Here is a 26,070-nt window from a genome sequence, read left to right as displayed (position 1 = left end):
GGCTCAGTTGGTTGGCTGTAGGACTGTGCACTGAAAGGTTGCCAGTTTGATTTCCAGTCAGCGTACAGCCCATCAATGTTTCGCTCTTACATGGATGTTTCTCTATCTCCCTTCCTTTCTCTCTAAAAATCAATTTTTAAAAATCTTAAATAAAAACTAAAAGAAAGCAAACATAATAATTAGAGAATATAAGTGATAAAAGGAAATATATAGTGGTCTATGGTGCTAGATAGAATTGCAGGGGTACTGTTTTTTAGTTAGTGTCTCTAAGGAGATGGCGATTAAGGTGAGATGGACAGTGGGAGATGGCATGGGGGAAAGGGAGAACAGCAGTCTAGTGAGGCTCTTAGGTGGGAAAGAATTATATGTGTTCTAGGAAACATCATGACCATGTGGCTCAAGGATGTTGAGTCAAGACAAAACACAGTGAAATGAGATCGAAGAGTGAGCAGGGACAGATCATGCAGGGCCTTGTTGACACTAGTAAAGGTAAACTTTAAAGGGTTTTCACGGGAGAGGGACATGATCCATTTTGTATTTTTAAAAGATTACTCTAGCTGATGATTAGAGACTAAAGTTTAGGGATGGGGAAAAATAGAAGTAGAGAAACCAGTAAGGCTATTACAGGTAAGAGATGATGGTGGTTTGGCTAAGAAAGTTGGTAGTAGGGATGGATAAAAGGCATGGCTTCTGTGTATTTTTGAGATAGATCCAAAGGTCTTGCTGGATATAGAATGGGGTGAGGAAGATGGAAGAGTCAAAATGTTTGCTAGGTTTCTGACTTGACTACCTGGGTGGAGAGTGATGGCATTTAAGTAGGTGGCAATGCCTTAACCATATGCATGTTGTAAGGTTCTAAAGCCTCTTCCATCTTTTAAAAAATATATTTTTATTGACTTCAGAGAGAAGAAGGGAGAGGGAGAGAGAGAGATAGAAACATCAATGATGAGAGAAAATCATCAATTGGCTGCTTCCTGAATGCTCATCACCAGGGATTGAGCCTGCAACTCGGGCATGTGCCTTACCTGGAATCGAACCCTGACCTCCTGGTTTATAGGTCGAAGCTCAATAAACCACATCGTCTAGGCGCCTCTTCCATCTTTGTCAAAGGGAGTGCTAACCTTCTCTCCTTTCATACAACACTGAGAGTGATGGCATTTAAGATAGAAAAGACTGCCTGAAGGAGGAAGTGATTTCGTCAGGGGCAAGGCTGTGGCCAGATTTGGGATAAGATGTTCAGGAAGCATCTGAGTGAAGAGGCTAGAGGAGGGTTCTGAACGAAAATATAAATGTGGGTGTCAACAGCACATAGGTGGTATTGACAGCCAAGGGAGTAGATGAGATCTCTCAGGGAGAAGGGTAAATATGAAAGAGAAGTAGGAGCAGAGAGAAGAGCAGAATATAAGGAGCTCCATATTTAGAAGTTGGGTAGAGGAGGAGACAGCAACAGAGACTCTAAAGGAGCTGCCAGAGGTAGGGAAACCAGGAGGTGTAGTATCAAGGATGCCATGTGAGGGGACTGTTTTAAACAGGAGGGATTAGTTAGAAACTGTCTAGAAAGATGAAGGCTAAACAAAGACCATTGGATTTGACCACACAGAGGCCTAATGTGACCTGACAAGAGCAGATACAGTAGGAAAATAGGGCAGAAGCTGAGTTATAGGGACTGAAGAGTAAATAGGAAGTGAGGAAGAAAAGAGTATAAGCAGACAGCTCTTTCAAGAGGTTTTTCTATGAAGTGGAACAGAAAAATGGGCAGTGGCTGGTGTGAGATGTGGGGTTAAAAGGGGATTTTGGGAAAGTTGGAAGATAAATATGAGAAAAAAATGTTTTTGTGTGGGTGGAAGGCCTGCATCTTGGAAAAATTGGGTGAAAGGGGACCTCTGTGGCCCTATCTCCAGGCCTCAACCATTGTGGAGCACTTATCTCCCTTGCCTCCATTTCCCTTCTTTTTGGTGAATCTTCAACTACCAACACTGCAAATGCTATTTAAGGATAAGAATTGAAAGGGCCCCACCAGCGTGACTCAGTGGTTGAGCATCGACCTATGAACCAGAAGGTCACAGGTTCGATCCCGGTCAGGGCACATGCCCAGGTTGCGGGCTCGATCCCCAGTGTGGGACTTGCAGGAGGCAGCCGATCAATGATTCTCTTTCATCATTGATGTTTCTATCCCTTTCTCCCTCTCCCTTCCTTTCTGAAATCAATAAAAATATATTTTAAAAAAAGAATTGAAAGGGATGGAAAAGGATTCTACAATGACTTCCTGTTTCACTACTTTCCACTCAATCTTGCCACCTCTGTCATTCCCCTCCTACTTTCTGTCCCCAGCCCTACCGCACTCCCACCCATGGTCTAGGTGCCATCTGGAAGAGCCCAAAGATTGCTGCTCCTCCTGGAATGTAACCACAAAGTTATGGTGGTGATCAACACCTGGCCTTCCTATAACTGTCTCAAGAGTATTCTTTTAGGAAACCACTCAATAGTTAACCAACTTAGCACCAAACTGAGATGACTGCTCACTCTGGAGCTGGAACAACATCGAATCCAATGGGGATTCTCTAATTCTGGGAAGAATTATCTTTGGGAATGTTCTTTACCCCCAGAATAATGCAAGTTGAGTTTAGTCTTCAGTTATGAAACTTCCCTTGTCTTGGTTCTATACTTCTCATTTTCCTACCTCATAGAGATGGTCTAAAGATTACGTGGATTAATAAATATGAAGAGATAGGTACGCATGTATACTCAAGTGTAGCATAATAATGTTGACATTTCTTCCCAAATCATTCCTTCTCTGATAAGATACCATGCCTTTCCACTCTTGCCCTCAAGTCTGGTGAGTAAGAAAAGGAAACTTTTTAAGTCCATATTAAAATACATCAAATCCCTGAGGAGATGATTTTGTGATTACAAAAAGTTTAAAAGGTACCCATTTTAACCCAGTTAAAAAAAATGGGCAGAAGACTCGAACACACATTTCTCAAAAGAGGACATACAGATGGCCAGTAGACCTATAAAAATATGCTCAACCTCACTAATCATCAGAGAAATGCAAATCAAAATCACAGTGAGTTATCCTTACACCTGTCAGAAAAATGATCATAATTAAATCAACAAACAAGTGTTGGTGAGGATGTGGAGAAAAGGGAACCCTTGTGCACTGTTGGTGGGAATGCAGATTGGTGCAGCCACTATGATAAACAGTGTGGAGGTTTCTAAAAAAATTAAAAATGGAACTGCCTAATGATCCAGCAATTCCACTTCTGGGTATTAATCTGAAGAAACCCAAAACACTAATTTGAAAGAATATATGCACACCAACATGCATTGTAGCATCTATATATAAAAGGCTAATATGCAAAGTGTCCCCTTGGGAGTTCAACCACAAGACTGGGAGTTTGATCGCTCACTATGATGTGTGCTGACCACCAAGGGGCGGCATGGAAAGAAGGAAGGCCCCAGCTGGCAGCCAGCAGCCAGGGAAGGAAGGCCCTGGCTGGCAGCCGGAAGGCCCCTATTGGCCGTGATCGCTGGCCAGGCCTATGGACCCTACCCATGCACAAATTTCATGCACCGGGCCTCTAGTTATTTATAATAGCCAAGATATGGAAGCAACTCAAGTACCCATCATAGACAAGTGGGTAAAGCAGCTGTAGTACATATATACAATGGAATATTAGCTGTAAAAATATCCTCGGGTGAGGATTAACAACAACAACAAAAGAATGAAGTCTTACCATTTGTGACAGCATGGATAGACTTAGATAGTATTATGCTAAGTGAAATAAGCTAGATAAAGACAAATACCATATGATATCACTTATATGTAGACTCTAAAGAACAACATAAACGAACAAACTAGAAACAGACTTATAGATGCAGAGAACAAACTGATGGGGACCAGAGAGAAGGGGTGTTGGGTGCGGGCTAAAAAAAGGTATTGGGATTAAGAAGTGCTAATTGGTAGTTACAAAATAAGTATGTGGATATAAGGTAAAGCATAGGGAATATAATTAATATTTATAGTGCAGGTAGGCACTTGAATTATCAGAAAGAACACTTTCTAACCTATATGAATGTTTATGTGCTGTGCTATATACCTGAAGCTAATACAAAGTGTTGAATGCAAACTGTAATAAAAAATAAAATAAGAGGTATCAGTTTTATAAAAGAGGGATGTGTGTGTCCAATAATGAACTATCAGAAAGAGAAATTAAGAAAACAATCCCATTTACAATTGCATAAAAAAAATACTTCGGAGTAAATTTAACCAAGAAAGTAAAAGACCTGTCCTTGGAAAATTATAAGACATTGAAGAAGATACAAATAAATGGAAACATATAGTGGCGCTCTAGGGTAGGAAGAATTAACATTGTTAAAATGTTCACACTACCCAAAGCAATCTATAGATTCTGTGCAATTCCTATCAAAATAACAATGGCATTTTTCACAGAACTAGAACAAATAATCCAAAAATTTATATGAAACCACAAAAAGCCCTGAAATAGCCACAGCAATCTTGAGAAGGGAGAACAAAGTTGGAGTTACCATGCTACTTGACATCAAACTATATTACAAGACTATAGTAATCAAAATAGCATGGTACTGGTATAAAAACAGACATATAGATCAGTGGAACAGAAGAGAGAGTCCATAAATAAACCTACTCCTATATGGTTAATATATTACAAAAGAGGCAAGAATATACAATGGGGTCCTGACCAGTGTGTCTCAGTTGGTTGAAGGTCATCCCATGGACCGAAAGGTCACTGGTTTGATTCCCATTCAGGGCACATGCCTGGGGTGTGGGCTCAATTCCCAGTAAGGGACTTGTAGGAGGAAGCCAATCAATGATTCTCTCCCTCCCTCCCTCCTTTCCTTCCTCCCTCCCTTTCTCTCTCTCTCAAATCAATAAACATATTTACAAAAAATATATATACAATGGGGTAAAGGCAATCTATTCAATAAATGGTACTGGTATCATTGGACAGATACAAGCAAAAAATGAAAGTAGACCACCTTCTTACACCATATACAAGAATAAACTCAAAGTGGATGAGAGACTTAAATGTAAGACTTAAAACCATCAAGCTCCTAGAAGAAAAAATAGGCAGTAAACACTCTGACATTTCTCTTCGTAATACTTTTTCTGATATATCTTCTCAGACAAAGGAAACAAAAGAAAAAAAAACAAATGGGACTGCATCAAACTAAAAAGGTTTTACACAGCAAAGAAAACGATGAACAAAATGAAAAGATAACCTACTGAATGGAAAAAGATATTTGCCAATGATACATACCATGAAGGGTTAATATTCAAAATTCACAAAGAACTCATAAAACTCAACACCAAAAAAACCCAATAACAATCCAATTAAAAATGGATCTGTATGTCCTTTTTAGACAGACATATGAAAAAATGCTCAATGCACTGATCATCAGGGAAATGCAAATTAAAACCACAATGGGATACCACTTCACACCTATCAGAATGGCTAACATCAGTAAATCAACAAACAACAAATATTGGTGAGGATGTGGAGAAAAGGGAACCCTCTTGCAATGTTGGCGGGAATGTAGGTTGGTGCAGCAACTGTGGAAAACAGTATGGAGTGTCCTCAAAAAAGTAAATATGAAACTGCCTTATGTCCCAGTGACTCCACTTCTGGGTATATATTTGAAAAACTCTAAACACTTATGTGAAAAGATATATGCAGTCCTATTTCATGGCAATGTTATTTACAATAGCTAAGATATGGAAGCAACCCAAGTGCCCATCAATAGATGAATGGATAAAAAAGTGGTGGGACATATATATAAATGAATCTTTCTTAGCCATAAAAATGAATGAGATCTTACCATTTGCAACAGCAGAGATGGACCTAAAGCGTATTATGCTAAGCAAAATAAGTCGGACAGAGAAAGACTAATATGATATGATTTCACTTATATATATAGAATTTAAAGAACAAAATAAATGAGCAAATGAAACAGAAATAGACTCATAGATACAGAGAATAAACTGAGCATTGCCAGATGGGTGGAGGTTGGAGAGGGCAAGGAGAAAAAGCTTAAGGAATTAGGAACTACTAAATGGTAGTTACAAAATAGTCACGGGGATATAAAAGTACAGCATAGGGAATATAGTCAATAATCCTATCTAATAATAGACAAAGATGCAAATTGTCCACACCTTCGCTATGCCCACCATTGGCTAATCAGAGCAATATGCAAATTAACTGCCAACAAAGATGGCAGCTAATTTGCATATACCGGCTGAGAGCGAAGACTGAAGACACCGTAGAAGGAAGCCAAGCAACGGAGCCGAGGTAGTGAAGACAGACGGGAGAGGCTGAGTCTTTTTAAAGGAGCAAGAGTCAGTCTGGTGACATGCAGGGGACATGGCACTTCAGACAGAGGGGAGAGCATAAGTAAAAAGAGTAAAAACAGAGGAGAGGACAGCACCGTGATGGCGAACCTTTTGAGCTCGGCGTGTCAGCATTTTGCAAAACCCTAACTTAACTCTGGTGCCGTGTCACATATAGAAATTTTTTGATATTTGCAACCATAGTAAAACAAAGACTTATATTTTTGATATTTATTTTATATATTTAAATGCCATTTAACAAAGAAAAATCAACCAAAAAACTGAGTTCGTGTGTCACCTCTGACACGCGTGTCATAGGTTCGCCATCACTGCTATATATGGTGCTGGGTGGGCACTAAAATTAGCAAGGGGATCACTTCATAAATTATATAATTGTCTAACCACTATTCTGTAAACCTGAAACTAATATAAAATAATTGAATGTCAACTATTAAAAAATAACATTTAAAAAATGAAAAAAATATACTTTTCCTTTCACACTAGTAAAAAAAAAAAATGTGTGTGTGTGTGTGTCTGTCCATCCCCATGTGTGTGTGTGTGTGTGTGTGTGTGTCTGTCCATCCCTGCAGAGGAGAAAGAGCCAAATACGGGTAAGACATGAGGCCTATGATTTAACCAGGACCGTATTACACTTATGTGTAATCATTTCATTTCAGAACAAGAGTTTTTACCATAGGCAGCTTGTTTTGCCTCTACTTCTACATCATGAAAAGGCAGCAGAAACGAATGTGTTGTTGATGTTGTGATTTTGTGACTTTACTTCCCCCTTGGAGACTTAAAAGTTGTTATAGTCTTGAGTGTGCTGATACCAAGTGTAATCTCTGGTCTCTCTGCCCTTTGTGTGCAGTTCATCCCGATGCCGGTACTCTATGGAGTCTTCCTCTACATGGGCGTCTCTTCACTGCAGGGAATTCAGGTACTGTATGGCGCACCAGCGCACCGTCTTCTCACTGTGAGCTCACTTGTCCTGACTGGGGGGGACAGCTCCAGCACAAATTAGTTCTTGAGAAACCTTTCCCTAGTCTTGCTGGTTAAACTATTTTAGACATTTCTTTGGACTTTGGGCAAAATACAACCATGTTGGCATGAGGGTACAGGGACTTACAGAGTAGCCTGGCTTGATGTCATGGTTCCAATCATTTGTTATAGTTTTCAACAGACGATTATTAGGCACACATTAAATAATAGGTGCTGGTAAACTTAGATATAAAAGGTTGGTCAAGAACCACACATGGACAGTGCTAGTTTTAGTGCCAGGCTAAAGTGTGAGAGAGGGGTTTAACTGGGGCACTTTGTAAAGAGATTGGGGCATAGTGGGAGCTGCTCCAGGTAAGCAAATAGTACTTCCTGGCACACTCTGCCGTTTCCCATCTATCAGCTGATCCCCCTGAGTCCTTTGAACGGAGAAACTCCGGAGCTTGTCACTGATTACCGCAGATGATATAATGACTTAGCTGCTTCTACTATTGGTGGCTGGTTCCTCTTTGTTTTATGGAATGTCCAGTGGTCTTTTTTATATACTGAATTGTAATATGACTGTGGACAGGTTATTTAATCTCTCTGAGCCCTTTTTTCATTTTATAATATAAAAATAGTCATACTTTCTATATCCAGAATGTTATGAGGTTTCATTTTATATTTTTACTATAAATAATAATGAGAATCTCCAAACTTCTCCAATAGCCAGGAAGAGATTTGGTTTTTATAATAGAAAGATGCAATTGCCTTATTTTATTTTCAACACTCCCTGAGAAAGAGCTTTCTCAGGAGCCACCGTGTGGGGTAGGAAAAAGGAATTTGAACCTAGAATTGAAAAAAGATGAATTTTAAATTTGACACTGTCATTTACCAACCTTGGCCAAACTGCCTATTCCGAGACTCAGTTTCCATTTTTGTCCAGTGGAAATGGCTATTGCCTGCCTTTCAGAGCAGGTGATGTAAGAGACTGGAATTTGCCTAAGAGGTTTCTGGCCCAGAGAAACCTCCTGAAAATAAATGCCAGTCCATTTCTTTCAGTTCTTTGATCGGCTGAAGCTCTTCGGGATGCCTGCAAAGCATCAGCCAGATTTCATTTACCTCCGGCACGTGCCACTACGCAAAGTGCACCTCTTCACCCTCATCCAGCTCACCTGCCTGGTCCTGCTGTGGGTCATCAAGGCATCTCCAGCTGCCATTGTCTTTCCAATGATGGTGAGTTTTTAAAAAATTATTACTTATTTTTAAATTTGTGATAAAATATACATAACATACAAATTACCATCTTAATTTTTAAGTACATTTACAGTGCCACCATGTACCTCCATAACTTTTTTCATCTTGCACAACGGAAACTCTGTACCATGAAACAATAACTCCCCATTCCTTTCTCCCACTAGCCCTTGGTAACCACCATTCTACTTTCTGTCTCTGCATTTGACTTTGGGCAAAATATAACTCTAGGTACCTCATATGAGTGAAATCCTGTAGTATTTGTCCTTGTGTAATTTGTTTATTTCACTTACAATGTCTTCAAGATTCATCCATGTTGTAACATGTGTGAGAATTTCCTTCCTTTTTAAAAAATGAATAGTATTCCATTATGATATAGACCACATTTTATTTATCTATTCATTTATCAACAGACACTTGGATTGCTTCCACCTTTTGGCTATTGTGAATAGTACTTTGACTATGTGAATAATGATAACAAAACAAATGCCTGTTTGTGTCCCTGCTTTCAGTTCTTTTGGGTAAATACCAAGAAGTGGGATTTCTGGGTCCTATGGTACTTCCATTTTTAACTTTTTGAGGACCTGTCATGAAATGGTTGCACCATTTTACATTTCTACCAGGAGTGCACAGGATTTTATTTTCCCACATCTTTGCCAACATTTATTTTCTGTTTTGGGGATTTTTTTTTAAATAACAGCCATCCTGCCTTAGCTGGTTTAGCTCAGTGCATAGAACGTCGGCCTGTGGACTGAAGGGTTCCAGGTTCGATTCTGGTCAAGGGCACATTGCTGGTTCGATCCCCAGTGAGGGGGTGGGGGACATGCAGGAGGCAGCCGATTAATGATTCTCTTTCATCATTGATGTTTCTATCTCTCCCTCTCCCTTCATCTCTAAAATCAATAAAAATACATTTAAAAAAAATAACAGCCATCTTAATGGGTGTGAAGTGGTATCTCATTGTAGTTTTTATTTGTATTTCCCTAATGACTAGTGATGTTGAGCATCTTTTCATGTGCTTATTGGCTATTTGTATATTTTATTTGGAGAAATGCCTATTCAAGTTATTTGCCCATTTTTTTAATTGGGTTGTTTGGTTTTTTAGGAGTTCTTTATAAAATCTGGATATTAATACCAATTGATGGTGAGGTTTTATGTTTTGGTTGGTCTTTGTAGGAGCAGCATCATTTTGGGGACCTTGAGGTGTGGGTACATGTGTGCAACAGTTTGCCATGTTTATTTTCCAGGTTACCAGTCTGCCTGTTGTTTCTTCCTTCTTCCCTCCCCCTTCCTTACTTTTTTGTGTGAATCTGACATGGAAAGGATTCTTAATGTTTGCAATAATTTGCATATTACTTCAAAGCAGTAGAGTTCCAATTTATAATTTAATGCAATTAGAAGTTTCTCAAGTGGTAGAAATGCACTGTTTTGAGCCACTGGGAGATAGGAAGAGGTTGTTCTAACACTAAGTGACTGGGACAGTCTTGGGAACTGTGTGTGGTGCAACAGGTGACAAGCTGTTTTCTAAATCTAGGGTGGTGATGAAATTCTTGCCACCTGACTGTTCCATCGCCTCCTCTTGATGCCTTCTCTCTGGCTCCCTCTGTGTCATGAGGAAGCTGAGAATTCAGTGGGCCGTTTGAAAGTTAATTAAAGGGTGGGTCTCTAGAGAGAAAAGGCAATGTTTGGTACTTGTTTAGGTACTTTTGAACTCTGTCTTACTGGGAGAATATTCAAGGGTTAGGAAACTGGAGGGGGGGGGGTCTTTTTCTCTAGGCTCCTAGATATATCCTCTCCTGATGGGCTTCTCAATTTTGCCAGAATATCTGTAGGGTTCTACATTTGGGTGTTATGTTCAGGGGTTGAGTGTTCGGTTTTAAAAAGTAGCAAATTCCTGACAACTCCTGGAAGGGATACTATCAATTTTGGATCGATTAGGAAAGTAGTCGCAGAAATTCAGGAGAAATGTGGTGGAATTTCATAAGCTCGATTTGCCTCATTCTTTGTCCATCCACCAGAGGTAGCTGGTGAACCTCATTCAATCCAGGCAGGTCATTCTGGGCTATTTGCTCTCCTTTGGCTGAAGAGGCCCTTATGGGAAAAAAAAAATGGAGCAGCTCATGAGGCACCCTGAGCTGTTTCTATTAAGGCGATCAGCCGTCAGATTTTAGGCAAGTTACTTTCTCTCCCTGGGCCTCAGTTTTCCATTTATAAAATGAGTATTAGACCAGACCAGAGCACAAAGACAAAAACCACTACAGATCCATGATGCAGGGCATAAAGCAAGGATTTGTGGGGAAAATACATAGGCAAAGGATTGGAGGGATCCAGATAGTCCTTCAAGGTCCCCTCACCCATGGTGAGCATGCTTGGGCTGTGCTGGACCCGCTGTGGCCATGTTCCCCGTGCTTCCCGGCTGCCCTTCCTGCGAAGCCAGGGAAAGTAGGTCTTAGGGCCATCTGCAAATGAAGAGTTTTCTCTTTTTAATGAGGGAATTAAATTAATTGCTCTCCAACCTATTCCTCTCTCCCAGTGGCTCAAAATAGTGCATATCTACCACTTCAGACACTTCTGACAGTTAAGTAAAATATTGTATATCAAACACTTACCTTAGTTCTGGTACAAAGAGGGCAGTCAATAAAAGGCAACTATAATGATTATTATGAGTTTGATTTTGCATGAAATGCCCTATTCAGCTGTGAAAATAAGATTGTGCTTTTAATTCCAGGAAGTAAATGAGTCCCTTTAATTCACTTTCTTAACTTTTCTTCAGGTTTTGGCCTTGGTCTTTGTCAGGAAAGTCATGGATCTCTGTTTCTCGAAGCGAGAGCTGAGCTGGTTAGATGATCTCATGCCTGAAAGCAAAAAGAAGAAGTTGGATGATGCCAAACAGAAGGCCAAGGAGGAAGAGGTCAGGGTTCTTGCACCAACTGTACACCTTGGGGCAGCCTCACATTACAGGACATGGGCAGGGCCCCATGAAAAGTCAGCATGTCTGGAATCCCAAGTGTCAGATTTAGGAGCTGGGAAGATTCCTCCAGAGCTGTTCTCAGCTGAGAAAGGATTAAGGACTCTTGTCCCTGTCTGTCCTTCATTTTTGGATTGGATAACCAGTTGTTTTTTTCTTTGTTTATCTAGTCTATTCACCAGGTTCACATTTAGAATATGAACATAGAATCTGCTCTTATATCAGATCTAATGGGTCATGTTCTCCCCAAAGGTCTAATTTGACAAGTATACAAAACCCATCGTTTTCTGAGAGTATTTTTTATGTACCTAATTGCAGATGATGCTGTGGTTGGCACCATGCAAAGTTAACTTGCATAGGACTTTCTGTCCTTCCTCATTTCCCTCAGCGCTTGGCATCTGCCACCCACACAATGGACCCTCAATCAGTGGACTCTCCATGCAAAGAAAGGATATGTAACAAAATGAAAATGAAAATATCAGACCAAGAACTGAATGAATGGGAAAGTGTTTCCAAGTACAGTTAGTGTCTGAAATAGTGTCCTTGGCAAAGCCTTTTAAAAGGACTTTTAAAAAATATCTTGAATTTTTAAAATCTTCGTATTTTTTCCACTTTTATTGAGATATAATTGACATATAGCATTGTATAAGTTTATGGTATCCTATATAATAAAACCCTAATATGCAAATCAACCAAATGGTGGAATGACTGGTCGCTATGATGCTCACTGACCACCAGGGGGCAGACACTCAACGCAGGAGCTGCCCCCTCGTGGTCAGTGCGCTCAGCCAGAGCCAGCTTATGGCTGGCTAGCGCCACCCCCGCCTCCGCGGCAGTGCTAAGGACACCTTGGGGGGATGTCCGCCTGAAGCTGGCAGGCGGACATCCCCCAAGGGGTCCCAGACTGCGAGAGTGTGCAGGCTGGGCTGAGGGACCCCCCGAGTGCACGAATGTCGTGCACTGGGCCTCTAGTACTATATAATGATTTGATATATGTATAAATTGCAAAATGACTGCCACAATAGCATTAGTTAATACATCTATCACATAGTCACAATTATTTTTTGTGGTGAGAACTTTTAAATCTACTCTCTCAGCAATTTTCAAATATACAATTTTTACGTATTGTTAAATATAGTCATCATGCTGTACATTATATCCCCAGAAAAATTTATTCATCTTATAACTGAAAGTCTGTACACTTTGACTACCTTCACCCATTTCCCTTACCCCTCCTCCAACCCCTGGTAACCACCAATGTGTTCTGTTTCTATGACTCCAGGTTTTTTATATTCCACGTGTAAGTGAGATTATACAGTATTTGTCTTTCTCTGTCTGACTTATTTCACTTAGCATAATGCCCTCAAGATTCATTCACATTGTTGCAAATGGCAGGATTTCCTTTTTATGGCTAGTTAATATTCCAGTGTGTGTGAGTATAATAACCTTTATCCACTCATCCATTGATGGGCACTTAGGTTGTTTCCATATCTTAGCTATTATAAATAATGCTGCAATAAACATGGGGTACAGCTATCACTTCAAGATAGTGATTTCATTTCCTTTGGCTATATATCAACCAATTGCAATATGTGGATCATATTTAGATCCTGACTTAGTCGGTATTTTATTAAATGTGTCCTTGGTGTCACTGTACGGGCATGCACGTACAATGCGATTGAAACTTCGTGGCCCATTCGCAGAAGTCGGTATTTTGTGGAAGAGCCACACTAAAGGGGCCAAAGAGCCGCATGTAGCTTGCGAGCCGCAGTTTGCTGAGCACTGGCTTAGGCTAAGGGAGAGTTGGTGAAAATGGCTGGATTGGGGACTTATTTTGAAGATAGAGCTGACAGGTTTTGCTAATTATAGTGAGGACGGGTGAGAGAGGAATGAAGGACAAGACTTAGATTTTTGGAGGAACAATTAGATGAATGGCTATGCTATTTATTAAGATGGGGAAGACCTAGAAATAGCAGGTTTGAGAGGAAAATCAAGGGATGCCTTTTGGATATTAAGTATAAGGTGGCTACTAAACATTATATTCTTACTTTACAAAAATTCTTTATAAATTATTTTTAAAACTAAATCAAATGAAGAAAATGAAGATTTCACCCCAGAATTTCATGTTAGCATTCAACATTTATGGTCATTTCTTTATGTTCTCTTTAAATCCTTAACATAGTTTTCATATAAGTGTAATAATTATATATTTCTGGGGAGGGGGGACTATTATATATTCTGATTTCCCCCCTTATCTTGATTTTATGAAATTCTCATGTTTCTGTGTGTCCATACAGTACATATATTTGATTCTTTATTGTGGTTGTTAATCCTTACCCGAGGATATTTTTTCCATTAATTTTTAGAGAGAGTGGAAGGAGGGAGACACACACACACACACACACACACACACACACACACACATCAATTGATTGCCTCCTGCATGCGCCCCAACTGGGGCTGGGAATCGAACCTGCAACCCCAGATATGTGCCCTTGACTAGGAATCGAACCCGTGACCCTTCATTGTGCGGGCTGATGCCCTAACCACTGAGCACACCAACAAGGGTTCCTATTTATTCTTTTAATGGCTGCATAATCCTTATATAATAAAAGGGTAATATGCAAATCAACTGAACAGCAGAACGACTGGAACGCCTGCAGCCCCCCGGCCGGCCCTGCCCCTGAGCGGGCACCCCCACCCCAATTTGGGGCTGAGCTGACCGGCAAACCACCCATGCCCCCCCCAGCTGGCCCTGCCCCTGAGGGGGCCCCCCCAACCCCGATCGGGGCCAGGGCTGGCCGGCAAATTGCTTGAGACCACTCGCCCCGACTGGCCCTGCCCACGGCCCCTCACTCCAGCCATCCTGCCCTAGATGGCCCCCATTGGAGGTGGGTCGGCCGGATCCCACCAGTGCACAAATTTGTGCTCCGGGCCTCTAGTATTCTATAATATTATTATCTAATAATTAATATAAACATTCTTCCTTTGTTTAAGTTTATAGTTGTTTTAGGTTTTATTATTAATTATACTAATTAAACATCTTTGTACATATTTTTCTCTATAATTATTTCCTTTGTATTAATTAAATTGTTTCTAAGAAAACATTTTATTATGGAACATTTCAAACATATACAAAAGTAGAAAGAATATTCAGTATATATTTCTCCCAATTGCCTTATTATTATTTTAATAACTAGAGGCCTGGTGCACAAATTCGTGCATGGGTGGGGTCCTTTGGCCTGGCCAGCCATGGGGGCCATCTCACCCAGTCCCGATTGGGACCAGCCAGCCGGGGGGAGGGACTGCAGGAGGTTGGCCAATGGCAGGAGGTTGGCTGTGGGAGCACACTGACCACCAGGGGGCAGCTCCTGCATTGAGCGTCTGCCCCCTGGTGGTCAGTGGGTGTCATAGTGACCAGGCAACCGGTCATAATGGTCCCTTGGGCTTTTATATATATAGATATGTTTGAATCAGGATCTAAATATGATCCATATATTGCAGTTGGTTGATATTTTTCTTAAATCTCTTTAGGAGTTATCCTTCTATCCTTTTTAATTTTTGTTGAAGAAATTGGGTCTTTGACCTATAGGGTTCCCCACCATTTAGATTTTATTAAATGTGTCCTTGGTGTCATTTAACATGTTTGTCCCCTCTGTTTCTAGTTTAAATCCTCAGAGTCAGGATTTTTTTAAAAATACTATTCCATAGATATAAATATTTAGTTGTCTCTCTTTTTGTGATAAGTCAAGTGTAGGAAAGAACATAATTATACTTTTTTTATAGTAAATGTGAGAAAAATTAGGTAGAAATTACGGTGATAGAAAAAAATGGACTGGTGTAGACTTATAGTTTACTTGATACTTTTACTTTACAAGACATAATAATGTCTTCTTTTCTTCTAGGAGGCTGAGAAAATGATAGAAATGGAGAGAGACAAGTTCCCCTTAGAGAGCAGGAAGTTACTAAGTAGTACTGGAAAGAACAACAGTTTCAGGTAGAATGACAAGATGTTGACTGTTTTGATTGTTCTGTAAATGTTCTGGCTGTGTGTGTGTGTGTGTGTGTGTGTGTCTCGGGTGGGGTCACAGTTGTAGTTGCTGGCATGAAAAGCCAACACTCAGCCTGCCTCCCTGTTTGAAAATGTGAAAACACCTTTTCCTTTCATAGCTTACTGAGTACGTGCCATGTGTGATGCACTAGACTAGTGCTGGGAATCACGGGGAGGCTAGAGCTGGGGGAGCCCGTGCACGGAGATCTCCTCTGTGCCAGGACGGCGCTACAGACTTACCGTGTGCTCTCATTTAGTCTTCACAACAACCTTCTGCTATGAGCCTCTTTGTCCACATTTGCACAGTGAAGAAGCCGGGGCTTGGAGGGTCTTAGGTAATTTGCCCAAGGTCACAATGCTGCTAAGTAGGAAGTTTAAGATTCAAACCCTGGTCTTTGTACTCCTCAACCCAGTGTTTCTTCTGCCTTCCTCGGCTACTTTTCAAAGATGAATAGGATGTGGTCTCTGTTTTCAGAGTTCTCAGCCTGGTGGGCATGAACTTCCCACAGTTAGGCGAGCCTTTTGGGATGGGCAGAAACAGCCCATTCCAGCTTGGCTCGTGACATTTACACTCCCATGAACTGAACTGGGGTCACAAAAATGCCCTCCTTCTGCCAGTGGTATCAGCCCCTTTCTCTATTGAAGCTGTTGCTCACCACAAGTCACAGGAAGCTAAATGGGTCTATTTGTGGTTTCACTCCTGGCATTTTGTTTCCACTCTGGAAGAGAGATACGCAGCTGAAAGAAGCCCAGAGGTCAGGAAGGGGCGGAAAAGGAAGAGAGGGGATCTGGGTCATCTAGATCCTGGATAATGTATCGCTGAATCATTGGATTTATTGTGGTTTATACAGAGGGGGAAGTGAGGAAAGTCTTTTCTTTGAACATTTAAATTTTTAAAATATATTTATTTTTGACAAATAAAAATAGTACATATTTAAGATATACAGTGTAATATTTTGATATATGTATATATTGTGAAATGATTACTACAATCAAACTAATAACATATGCATCACCTCCTGTAGTTAGCATTCTTTTTTGTGTGTTGAGAATACTTGAGATCCACTTTCTTAGCACATTTCAAATGTACAATGCATTATAATTATGGTCACCATGATGTTCATAGGTCTTCAGAATTTATTTATCTTATAACTGAAAGTTGGCACTCTTTGATCAACATCTTCCCTTTCCCTCCTCTCCCAGCCTCTTATAATCACCGTTCTACTCTCTGTTACTATGAGTTTGACTTTTTTTTGTTTACTGATTCCAGAAGAATGGAGTCTTTGGACCTTAATAAACTTTCTAGAAGGTTGTTCTAGAAGGAGCCATGGGCTTTGAATTCTTTGGCAGCAAAGTAGGAGCAGTGTTCTTCCTCTATTAGGATACTGCCTGCTCTCTTGGCCTTTTGAAAGGAGGCCGTTTGGCTTGTAGAAACTTCAGAGTACTCTGGGGTTCTAGGAAACCAAGGACTGGATTCAAGGTCCTGATTCTCCACTTACTGACATTTGACCTTGGATGGTCAATTAGCCCTGGGAGCTTTGGTTTCTGTACCTTCAAATAAGAATGTTAATAATCTCCGAATCTGTGACAGTTAGACAGTTAAGATAATATAAAAGTCCTTTGTTAACTATAAATGAAAAACATTTGGCCAAGTAAGTGAGAAAATGAATGAAGCGTGCTTAGCCCTGTGGCTGGTACAGCCAGCGCTCAGTAAGTGGGAGCTGATGCTACCACCGTTGGCATTACAGCACCGAGATCAGCTTCCCCAGAGGGGCCTCTCGAAGGAGTGCAGAACTGGGGGGGGGGGGGGGGGGGGGGGGGGGGGAAGGGCAGGACTGGCCACCACCTGGCACATCAGCTCAGCCCTCAGCAGCCAGCACCTTCTAGGTTACCGTGCTTCTCTACATCCCGACCATCTGGATCCCAGTCCTAAGAGCTGTTCGCTGAGCTCCTTCAGACCTAATCTTTTCCCTTTAGTGGGGGGAGGGGTGTTCATTATAGACTGAGATGTGTATCTTATTTGTATGTCTGACATTTACTGTCCTAAGTATTCATTTCAGATGTGACCCCTCTGAGATTAATATATCTGATGAAATGCCTAAAACCACAGTCTGGAAAGCTCTCAGTATGAATCCTGGAAATACAAAGGAAAAGAGGTAAAGAGAACTATAATTACTGATTTTTATTTACTTCTGGCTTTTAAAAATAGCAATCATGTTGCAAGTAAAAGATATATTATTCGTAAAATTGAATTTGTCTAACAAATATCCCTTCTAGGATTGCTACTAACCCCACGAGAATGACTGTAAGCCTAAGTAAAAATGTTTTCTAACTAGTTGAACAGATAAGCTGTTTTGAGCTGACCACTTATACAGGTCCAAAGTCAGGATGGAGTTATTTGGGGTTGTAAGTTTGCTTTATCTATATAATTCCCTTAATCTTCTTTCTAGTCCCCATTTCAAAATCTATAGAGCATTTCTCTGGTTACTGCATCCACACAAATTGGGAAATTGCTAAAATATTTAGATAGTGTTGATAGTATTGATACAATTCCATAATGAGAATTATTGCCAAGTAAAGATTTTAAAATATTGAAGTGCAGCTGTTTTCTTATTTTGGAAACTAAATTCTGTGTATCATTTGCCAATAAAATAGATCAAATTTTATCAGGTTAATGGAGACACTGGAAGGTCTTGAGGTGTCTTTGCCTACAGTGAGGTAGGCTATGCACCCAAATGGAATGATTTAGTCCAAACACCATTTAGGTTTAAGTAGGCAGATAACTGATTGGAAGCTCTTAGGTTTTATTAACTTTTCTAGTTAATAAAAAACAAAGCAGTAGGGTAGCAAGGAGGAGACCTGGCTTAGTTATTCTTCCATGTGCAATCTGGCAGGCCACTGTTTCTGGCTCTCAGTTTACTGGGCAGGAAAATGGGAATAGTACTGACTGCTGCACTCAGAAGGCTGCTCTGAGGAGAATCTGGTTATTTCTTCATCGAGTGGGTTAAAATAAATCTGTGCTGAATGTGGGTGAAATGTAGAATCTTGTTTCCTTCAGAGGAAAATCCAGGCAGCTGTTGAAATGTATAACGCATATGGTTATTTTTAGTTGAGAATTAGTCTACTTGTAAATGGACTTAAAATATAGCCAGATCCAAATTGTGGTGACATCTTCAAAAGTATTGTGTTAAAAGCAGGAATGACTCACGTGTTCCCTTTTTGTCTAATTGTAACACTTTTATTCAGTCTCTTCAACTAGAAGTCTTTGCCGGATGGAAGATTTGGGCCATAAGATGCCTCAGGGAAGTTCTGGTTACAGAGAAGATGGAAAATTTCTCAGAGAAGAAGCAAGACCAAGTCTGGCCCTGTCCTTGGTCACGTCCAAGCCATGCCGAAGCATTCAGTTATTCATGGTGTGTGTTGGAGGGCATCCAGCTCTCCCCATACCAGAGCCAGATGGAAACGTGGAAGCAGAAGACCACCTCCTGTTGGTACTTCTCCTCTTCCTTCTCTTTCTCGTCAAAACTGCCACTATTGAAGCCCCAGCTTCCCATCTTGCTGCCATCTTCTCTAAAACTCTCTGCTGGCCTGCCAAGCCAGATGGATCTGTGCTGCCATGAGGATTCCGTTAATGAGGTTCCTTTTCCTAAAGGATGGGGTAGGGAAGTGGGAGCAGAGCAGAGAGAAAAGGGAAGGCTCTCTAGTCCCATAGTATCTGTGGGCTCCTAGGCAGCCCTGAGCCTTGGTTGGAATGCCTGCTCTGGGGGATGCTGGTCAGAGGCTGTCAGGAGGGTTGGCTACCAGGAATCAGCGGCCTGGGCATTGGCAGTGCCCACCACTGCAGGCAGAAGACTCCTCTGCCCTGGGTGCATCTTCATTGTTCCCTAGCAGCAGTTTGCATAACTCAGCAAGAACCTTGGATGATGAAAGAGCCAAGAAGGACATTGGAGTTGTTTAGCTTAGACAGGAAAAGGCTTGGGAGAAAATCAATAATGAGAAGTGAGGGTGAGTAGCTTCTCTTGGTTTCATTGAGGATAGAGTTAGAGACTGAACTTAAATTGCTATAGAAAGATTTAGTGTAGACACTAGGAAGGACTTCCTAAGCTGAAAATGTGTCCTAGTGTCTGCTTTCTAAATATCTGGGAAAGGTTTGATAATAGTTGTTTGTGAGTGGAGAGGAGAGAAGGTGTTTTTATTGGCCATGTTGTAGAAACATCCATGTCTTGCTACTCTCTCTTGAGAACACATTTGATTGCATTCCTGGAGATAGCCAAGTGCTTATGTAATGTCTCCTTAGCTGCCTTAGTAGTGAACCGCCATCAATTCAATGGACCCAAGTCACCTTTAGCCGTGTGGTTTCTTCATCATCATGGATTTCTGTTGGTTGACAAATGTTCTGGCTCTCAGATCTAAAAAGCCACATTGGGAAATGAACTGCAAGTGGTAAAATTAATCTTTTATTTAGTTTACAACTACATTTATAGTTTTTTCTCTTCTCTGTTGCAGCGAATATCAATGGTTTGGGCTCCAGTGTGTATAGATCTTCCCTTCCTTTGTGCACAGAATGTGACTAGCAAGCATGTCAGCACCCAAGGAATCCGATCATATTAGTTTTCCATCCTGGAAAATGTTTGTATAGTGGGATGTTCCCTCAGTGTGCTCGCCTTTCCATAGGTGAAGCATTGGCTACATACCTTAATGGAATTTTGCATTCCTTAGACTTAAATATATTAGTGTATTCTAGGCTTACTCTAAGGACCTTTGATATTAAAGGAATCCTGCAATTCTTTCATATTTTCCTAACTCTTAGAGCCACAGTTATTTTACTACACAGATGATTTTCAAAATATTTAACAACTGGCATAGGATGGACACCATCCACTCAGAATGGATGCCTGCTATAAACAAGCAATATATGTGATCTGAACGGCATGCTGCTTTCAAATGCTAAATGATATCCCTTTGAGTTGTGGGAATTGTTCCTGGTTTTTCTGATTTTCTACTTACAAGGAAGCCTCGACTTCCTTTCATGTGGTGCAGACAGGAATAGGAATTCTTTGAACTACACGGGCATTAAAATCCTTGTGGGCCATCGCTTCACATTGTGTCATTTAGGATAAATGTAGTAATTGTGCCCATTTACATTGACCTACCTAACCTAGAAAAGTCAAAAGGCAGCCTGGCCGAAACCGGTTTGGCTCAGTGGATAGAGCGTTGGCCTGCGGACTGAAAGGTCCCAGGTTCGATTCCGGTCAAGGGCATGTACCTGGGTTGCGGGCACATCCCCAGTAGGAGATGTGCAGGAGGCAGCTGATCGATGTTTCTCTCTCATCGATGTTTCTGACTCTCTATCTCTCTCCCTTCCTCTCTGTAAAAAATCAATAAAATATATTTTAAAAAAACACACAAAACAAAAAAACAAAAACAAAAAAACAAAAGGCAGCCTGTCAGAGGGAAAAGCTTTCCTGCTAGCTCACCCTGTTCCTCTCTGTTGCTTCCTTGAGCTGCCTTCTTTTTCAACTTTGTTTTCGGAGAATACGCCTGCCTACCTGTCCCTCCATCTTGCCCCTCCCATCTTCACCTGCCACCTCTGCGTAGGGAAGTTGGTGACTGCTTCACCTATTCCCTAGCCTCAGCGTGGTTGTAAGAAATGTAACAGGGAAAAGCCCTTCGTGCAATGAAACTGGGTGACAATATCACTCAGAAAAATCTCTCTTCTAATACACTGATGTCTTGCGATACTTGGTGTCTGCTAGGCTTCCTCAGAGTAGGGAAGCTGCCTTTGCTAACTGTGCAGAGCAGTGACAGGACCACGTGTGCACTTGAGAGTCCCAAACCAGACCCTCCCAGATTACTGCGCCTTAGGAACTTTAGCTGCTTTTGCAGGCTGTGCCAATACTTGTAGGCCACTAGATTTTTCTCAGACAAAGCCAGACTCATTTCTGCTACATCGCTCTTCTATTTCTCTGCTCCACCAAACACTCAATCTCAGTCCTGGCTGCTTCCTTACTCAGGTCTGTGGCTGGTGACTGGGGTGGCAGAGTCAAACTGGGCTGTGTGTGGAATAGGAAACTGGGAGTGGAGGTGAAGCAGCAGCAGCATATGTGTGTGTGTGTGTATGTGTGTGTGTGCATATGCATATGTGCTTATCCATAAGCTTTCGTTGCTGCTATTAGCCTGTGCACCTAATCTGTGGGGATATCAAAATAATATGGTCATTCCCCCCATCTATGGATTCCCCTCTCAGACTTCTCCACTAGAATAGCTCGAGGACAAACATAGACTGGTTAGTCTGTAGAAAAAGGTGAGAAACTGACTTAGGGGTGGGAAGCAAGGCAGGTAGTTAGGTGAATCCTGTGCCCAGGTGTTTGGGCCAGAGAAGCAGTCACCTCTTTTATGACAAGGGCAGAATTCAGTTGAGTGATGGTAGACCAGTGGGCTGGTCGTACAGAGGCCCGGGATTTAAGAAAGTGATAACGAGTGGAATCTTGGTTCTAAGGGGGAAGGAAGAATTGGCTTTGCTAAGAGGGTGTGCTACTTCCTAGCCCATGACTTCTAGGGAGGGTCTGGAGAGAAGGTGCAGACCAGCAGAAATATTGCTGTGAAGTTGCCAAATGCGTTTGGTTGCATAAAATGCAGGCTAGCTCTTTGAGGCTATATATGATTTCAGACTTCTGATGATGGAATAATCAGGAGATCTGGCCTTTATCATATATAGCTCCTATCCCTGTTTCCTTATTTAGAGAACTTTGCCTTTAGGATAGAGGGGTAGTGAGCCATACATTTCCAAAAGACGGTGTGAACATTTGCTATTTCTCTTTGTCTGGGATGTGACTGGCTTTTAAATCATTAAAAAATGTTTTTTCAAAAAATATGTTTCTGTTAATTTTAGAGAGAGAGGAAGGGAGAGGGAGAAAGAGGAAAAGAAACATTGATGCAAGAGAGAAACATCTATTGGTTGCCTCCTGCACACACCCCAACCACGGACGGAACCTGCAACCTGGGCATGTGCCCTGACAGGGACACAGGACGATGCTTTACCAACTGAGCCACACTGGCCAGTCATAAATGTTTGAAAAAATCTGGTATGTGCTAAGTGTCAGGCTTGGTTGATGTCTCAGGCTATGACCACTGTGACCTTCAAGAGGTCTGTGATTCTAAAAATCTGTGGTTTCTAATCATCCCAAACAGACAATCCCCAGTTCTACTTTACTTTCTACCTGCTCAACTCCAGACTCTCCTTTTAGTAGAGGAGTCAGCAGTTCTCCCTGAATCTTCTCCATTGTTTTCAATGTCCATGTTCTGAGACACCACGATTTCCTGAAGCATAGGAGGAGACTTGACCCCGGGTCCCCTAGCTTTCCTTATAGCGTGTGTCAGACGTACTATCCAGGATGTTCTCTCTGCTACTTTACCAGCTTCTCTAAACTTCTTTTGTAAGAGAGTTAGCACCTTCTCCTGGGACTTCACCAGTGTTTGCTAGTTAGTTACTGCATTTTCCTTGGACTTCTCAGGTTTCCAAGTCACACCTGGCCGGACACTCAGCAGCCCTGCAGGGAACGTTCTTTCTAGCTGTCGGGCCTCCCTTGAGGTAGGAGGCCTTCCTGCGGGCCGTGGCTGGCCAGATCATCCAAGTTCTACCCCTTTTACTAACTCACCTTTTTCAAGCATCCTTTCCTCTCCTTTCTGCCTTTTCCTCAGTCTTTCAAGTTCTCCGTGGAGAGAAGAAGTTCTTGGTAAGAGGTTCTAAAAACCACCACCAGAGGTGAGGAGGTTTGGGGCTTCTTGCATAGGGGACATTATCGTTATTTTTCTTATTTAGGATGAGGGATTATGGATTCTCAAGCTTTCAGGCTCATCCATATTTCAGTATAAATAGAAAAAGACATTCTAAAACCAAATAGAAGTGATTTTTCTACTAAACCAATTCTTTATGATTTTTTTAAAAAAGATTTTATTGATTGATTCTAGAGAGAGAGAGGAAGGGTAAGAGAGAGCGAGAGAAAGAGAAAACCCTCCATTTGTTGTTCCACTTATATATGCATTCATTGGTTGCTTCTTGTAAGTGCTCTGACCAGGGATCGAGCCCTCAACCTTGGCGTATTACGATAATACTAAATCAACTTAGTTACCCATCCATGGCTTTTCTTTATGATTCTTGGTACCCTTGGTCTCTTACATCAATGGACAGTTGACTCAGTTAACATTTCTTTACTAGAAAGGAGGCTTATTTCATAACCAAAAGAGATATGGAGTTATGCTATCCATCACTGCTTGAAACACGAAAAGAGGGAAGGAGAATTCTGTGAATCTTTTCAGTAGGAAAATCTAGGAAAATCCAGAAGGTGGAATGATTCATCTATAGGCGTAATTCTTGTAGGAGATTCTGTGCTCAAAGGGAATGGAATGGTTTCTAATCCTTCTGAAAAGGAACAACACTCTTCTTTAACCTAACCCACTTTCAGCTCCGGAGAATACAGAGCTTTGTCTTCTAGCTGATGGCATTAATATTTCCTGAGAGAGAGAACCCACCCACGGCACTGTTCTGAGCCCAGCCGAAATCAGCAAAGCTGGGGCTTCTCTTAGCAGGTTTGCAATTGACGCCAACACACAGGTTTCTCACACATGCAATAATGTTGGAAACAGAAGTACCAAACTGAATGTGCAATTACTCCTTTTGCAAGAGGCCAAAATCCTCCTCCTCACTCCTTTCTCCCCTGTTCACTCTTCCAAGATGACGAGCCTTCCTCTTGTTTACCTGTATTTGTCTGTCTGATGGTCAGATATGGCTGCCCTCCCAAACTAAGGGTGTCGGGTGGAGAGCAGAGCAACCTTCCCATGGGAGGGGACAACTTGAGGTGCTGGTACATTTCCCTGTTTTCTATGTTCTTTCTAGTAGGTTTCATGTAGAGATAGAGATATTTTTGTTTTAGAGATTCCAAAGTATATATTTTTAGTGTAAGAAATGTACCCTCTCTACACTCCATGGTGTAAATAGAACCAGGAATCATATGTCGTTGTGATAACCCCATAGCAATCTGTGGCAGGACTAGGACCCCTCTCCTTTACCACCAAGTCTCACAGTCTGGGAACCAGGGGAGGTGATGCAACGCCTAGGCCTGCCCAGACTTTCCTGTGCTCAGTGGGCGAAAAATAAAGTCTGTGTAAACTGCTCACACCTGTGGTGTTCTTTGCATCGGCCAAGGGGCTGAGTCAATGCTGACCAACTTCAGAACTTGTGAAGAAGAGTTTGAAATGGGTGAGGGGAAGATGTGGGGTGTCTGTGGAATGTGCCTTGGGAGGGGCATGGGCCTCCTAGGGGCAGAGCCATGGATCGCTTAGACTTACGTTTGGGTGGGGGGACAGGACAGTATGAAAAGAAAGCCCATTTTGGAGATGCCGCCAGGCTGATGAGAGGAATTGCTAATATTTAAGAACTCTACACTGCTTAGAAATTCAGATTTTAAAAATTTGCTGTCACTAGAATTTGGGGTTAGGGTTAGGATTAGGCATCAAACCTGCAACCTAGGTATGTGCCCTGACCAGGAATTGAACCTGTCACCTTTTAGTGTGTGGGACAACACTCCGACTAACTGACCCACACCAGCCAGGGTGACACCATTTTTAAAAAAATGAATGGCCAAGGGAGGTAGTGACCACTCCCGAGCAATCCTGGAAGAGTTTTCTCCGAAGAACTTGAGGACTCATTGTTAAGACGTAAAGAACTCAAGCACTAATCAGATATCTGGGAACCTGAGTGCGTCACTGCCAGTGGCCACATTGTTTCATCATAACCCTCTGCATCCCTTGGCCCAGGGGAACACGGTTTCCCGGTACCAACACTGGTCAGACCACAGGTGTGCGCTCTGAGTGGTCTGCACAGGCTGCAGGAAGAACAAGCCCGACGCATGCCGTTAGGAGGAACATTTGGAGAAAATGGGGAAGAGACTCGGAGCCCTGGCAGCTGGGTTTATCACATCATTGTTCTCAAAACTCAGAGTTGGAGCATCCACCTACAAAGGGTGTGGGGGGGATAAAGCAGTTTTCTGAGAACCTACAATTGGACTCATCAAAAACAGACAGCGTTTGCAAAGCCCAGCGCCGAGGTCTGGGTTCTGCAGCTGGAGGCGATCCTTTCAGAGCGTAGACAGCCCTCCAAGGACCACACAGGATGGAGGAGGAAGGACAAAGGCTGGAGACTGGACCCCAGAGGCGGAGCCCTGGTGGGAAGTTCTGATGCCAGTGCATGTCACTGGTTTGCTTGAGCTAGTGACTCTGTATGAGGAAGCAATCCTATCTAATAAAAGAGAAACATGGTAATTAGCCATAGCTTCGCTACCCTTCCCATTGGCTAATCAGGGCGATATGCAAATTAACTGCCAACCAAGATGGTGGCTGGCAGCCAGGCAGCTGACGCGAACAGGAGGCTTGCTTGCTCCAGTGACGAAGGAAGCC

The 26,070-nt window shown here is 41.8% G+C and overlaps 1 protein-coding gene across 11 annotated transcripts in view; it reads left to right on the top strand.

Moving 5' to 3' along the window:
- SLC4A8 (solute carrier family 4, sodium bicarbonate cotransporter, member 8) overlaps positions 1-18,930 on the top strand; it is a 114,950-nt gene extending 96,020 nt beyond the window's left edge. For all 11 annotated transcript variants that reach the window (XM_014542119.1, XM_014542110.1, XM_014542109.1 and 8 more), the window contains 6 exons: positions 7,236-7,304; positions 8,405-8,578; positions 11,370-11,507; positions 15,470-15,561; positions 17,676-17,771; positions 18,862-18,930. In XM_014542119.1, the coding sequence (XP_014397605.1) occupies positions 7,236-7,304; positions 8,405-8,578; positions 11,370-11,507; positions 15,470-15,561; positions 17,676-17,771; positions 18,862-18,874 (582 nt within the window). In that variant the 3' untranslated portion in view covers positions 18,875-18,930. The remainder of the gene's footprint in view (positions 1-7,235; positions 7,305-8,404; positions 8,579-11,369; positions 11,508-15,469; positions 15,562-17,675; positions 17,772-18,861) is intronic.
- Positions 18,931-26,070: the final 7,140 nt, after the last annotated feature.

The sequence above is a fragment of the Myotis brandtii genome, unplaced genomic scaffold (assembly GCF_000412655.1).
Source record: "Myotis brandtii unplaced genomic scaffold, ASM41265v1 scaffold29, whole genome shotgun sequence".
In the NCBI taxonomy this organism is placed as follows: Eukaryota; Metazoa; Chordata; class Mammalia; order Chiroptera; family Vespertilionidae; genus Myotis; species Myotis brandtii.
The sequence above is the reverse complement of the archived record's forward strand: the minus strand, read 5'-3'. Positions and strand labels throughout refer to the sequence as shown.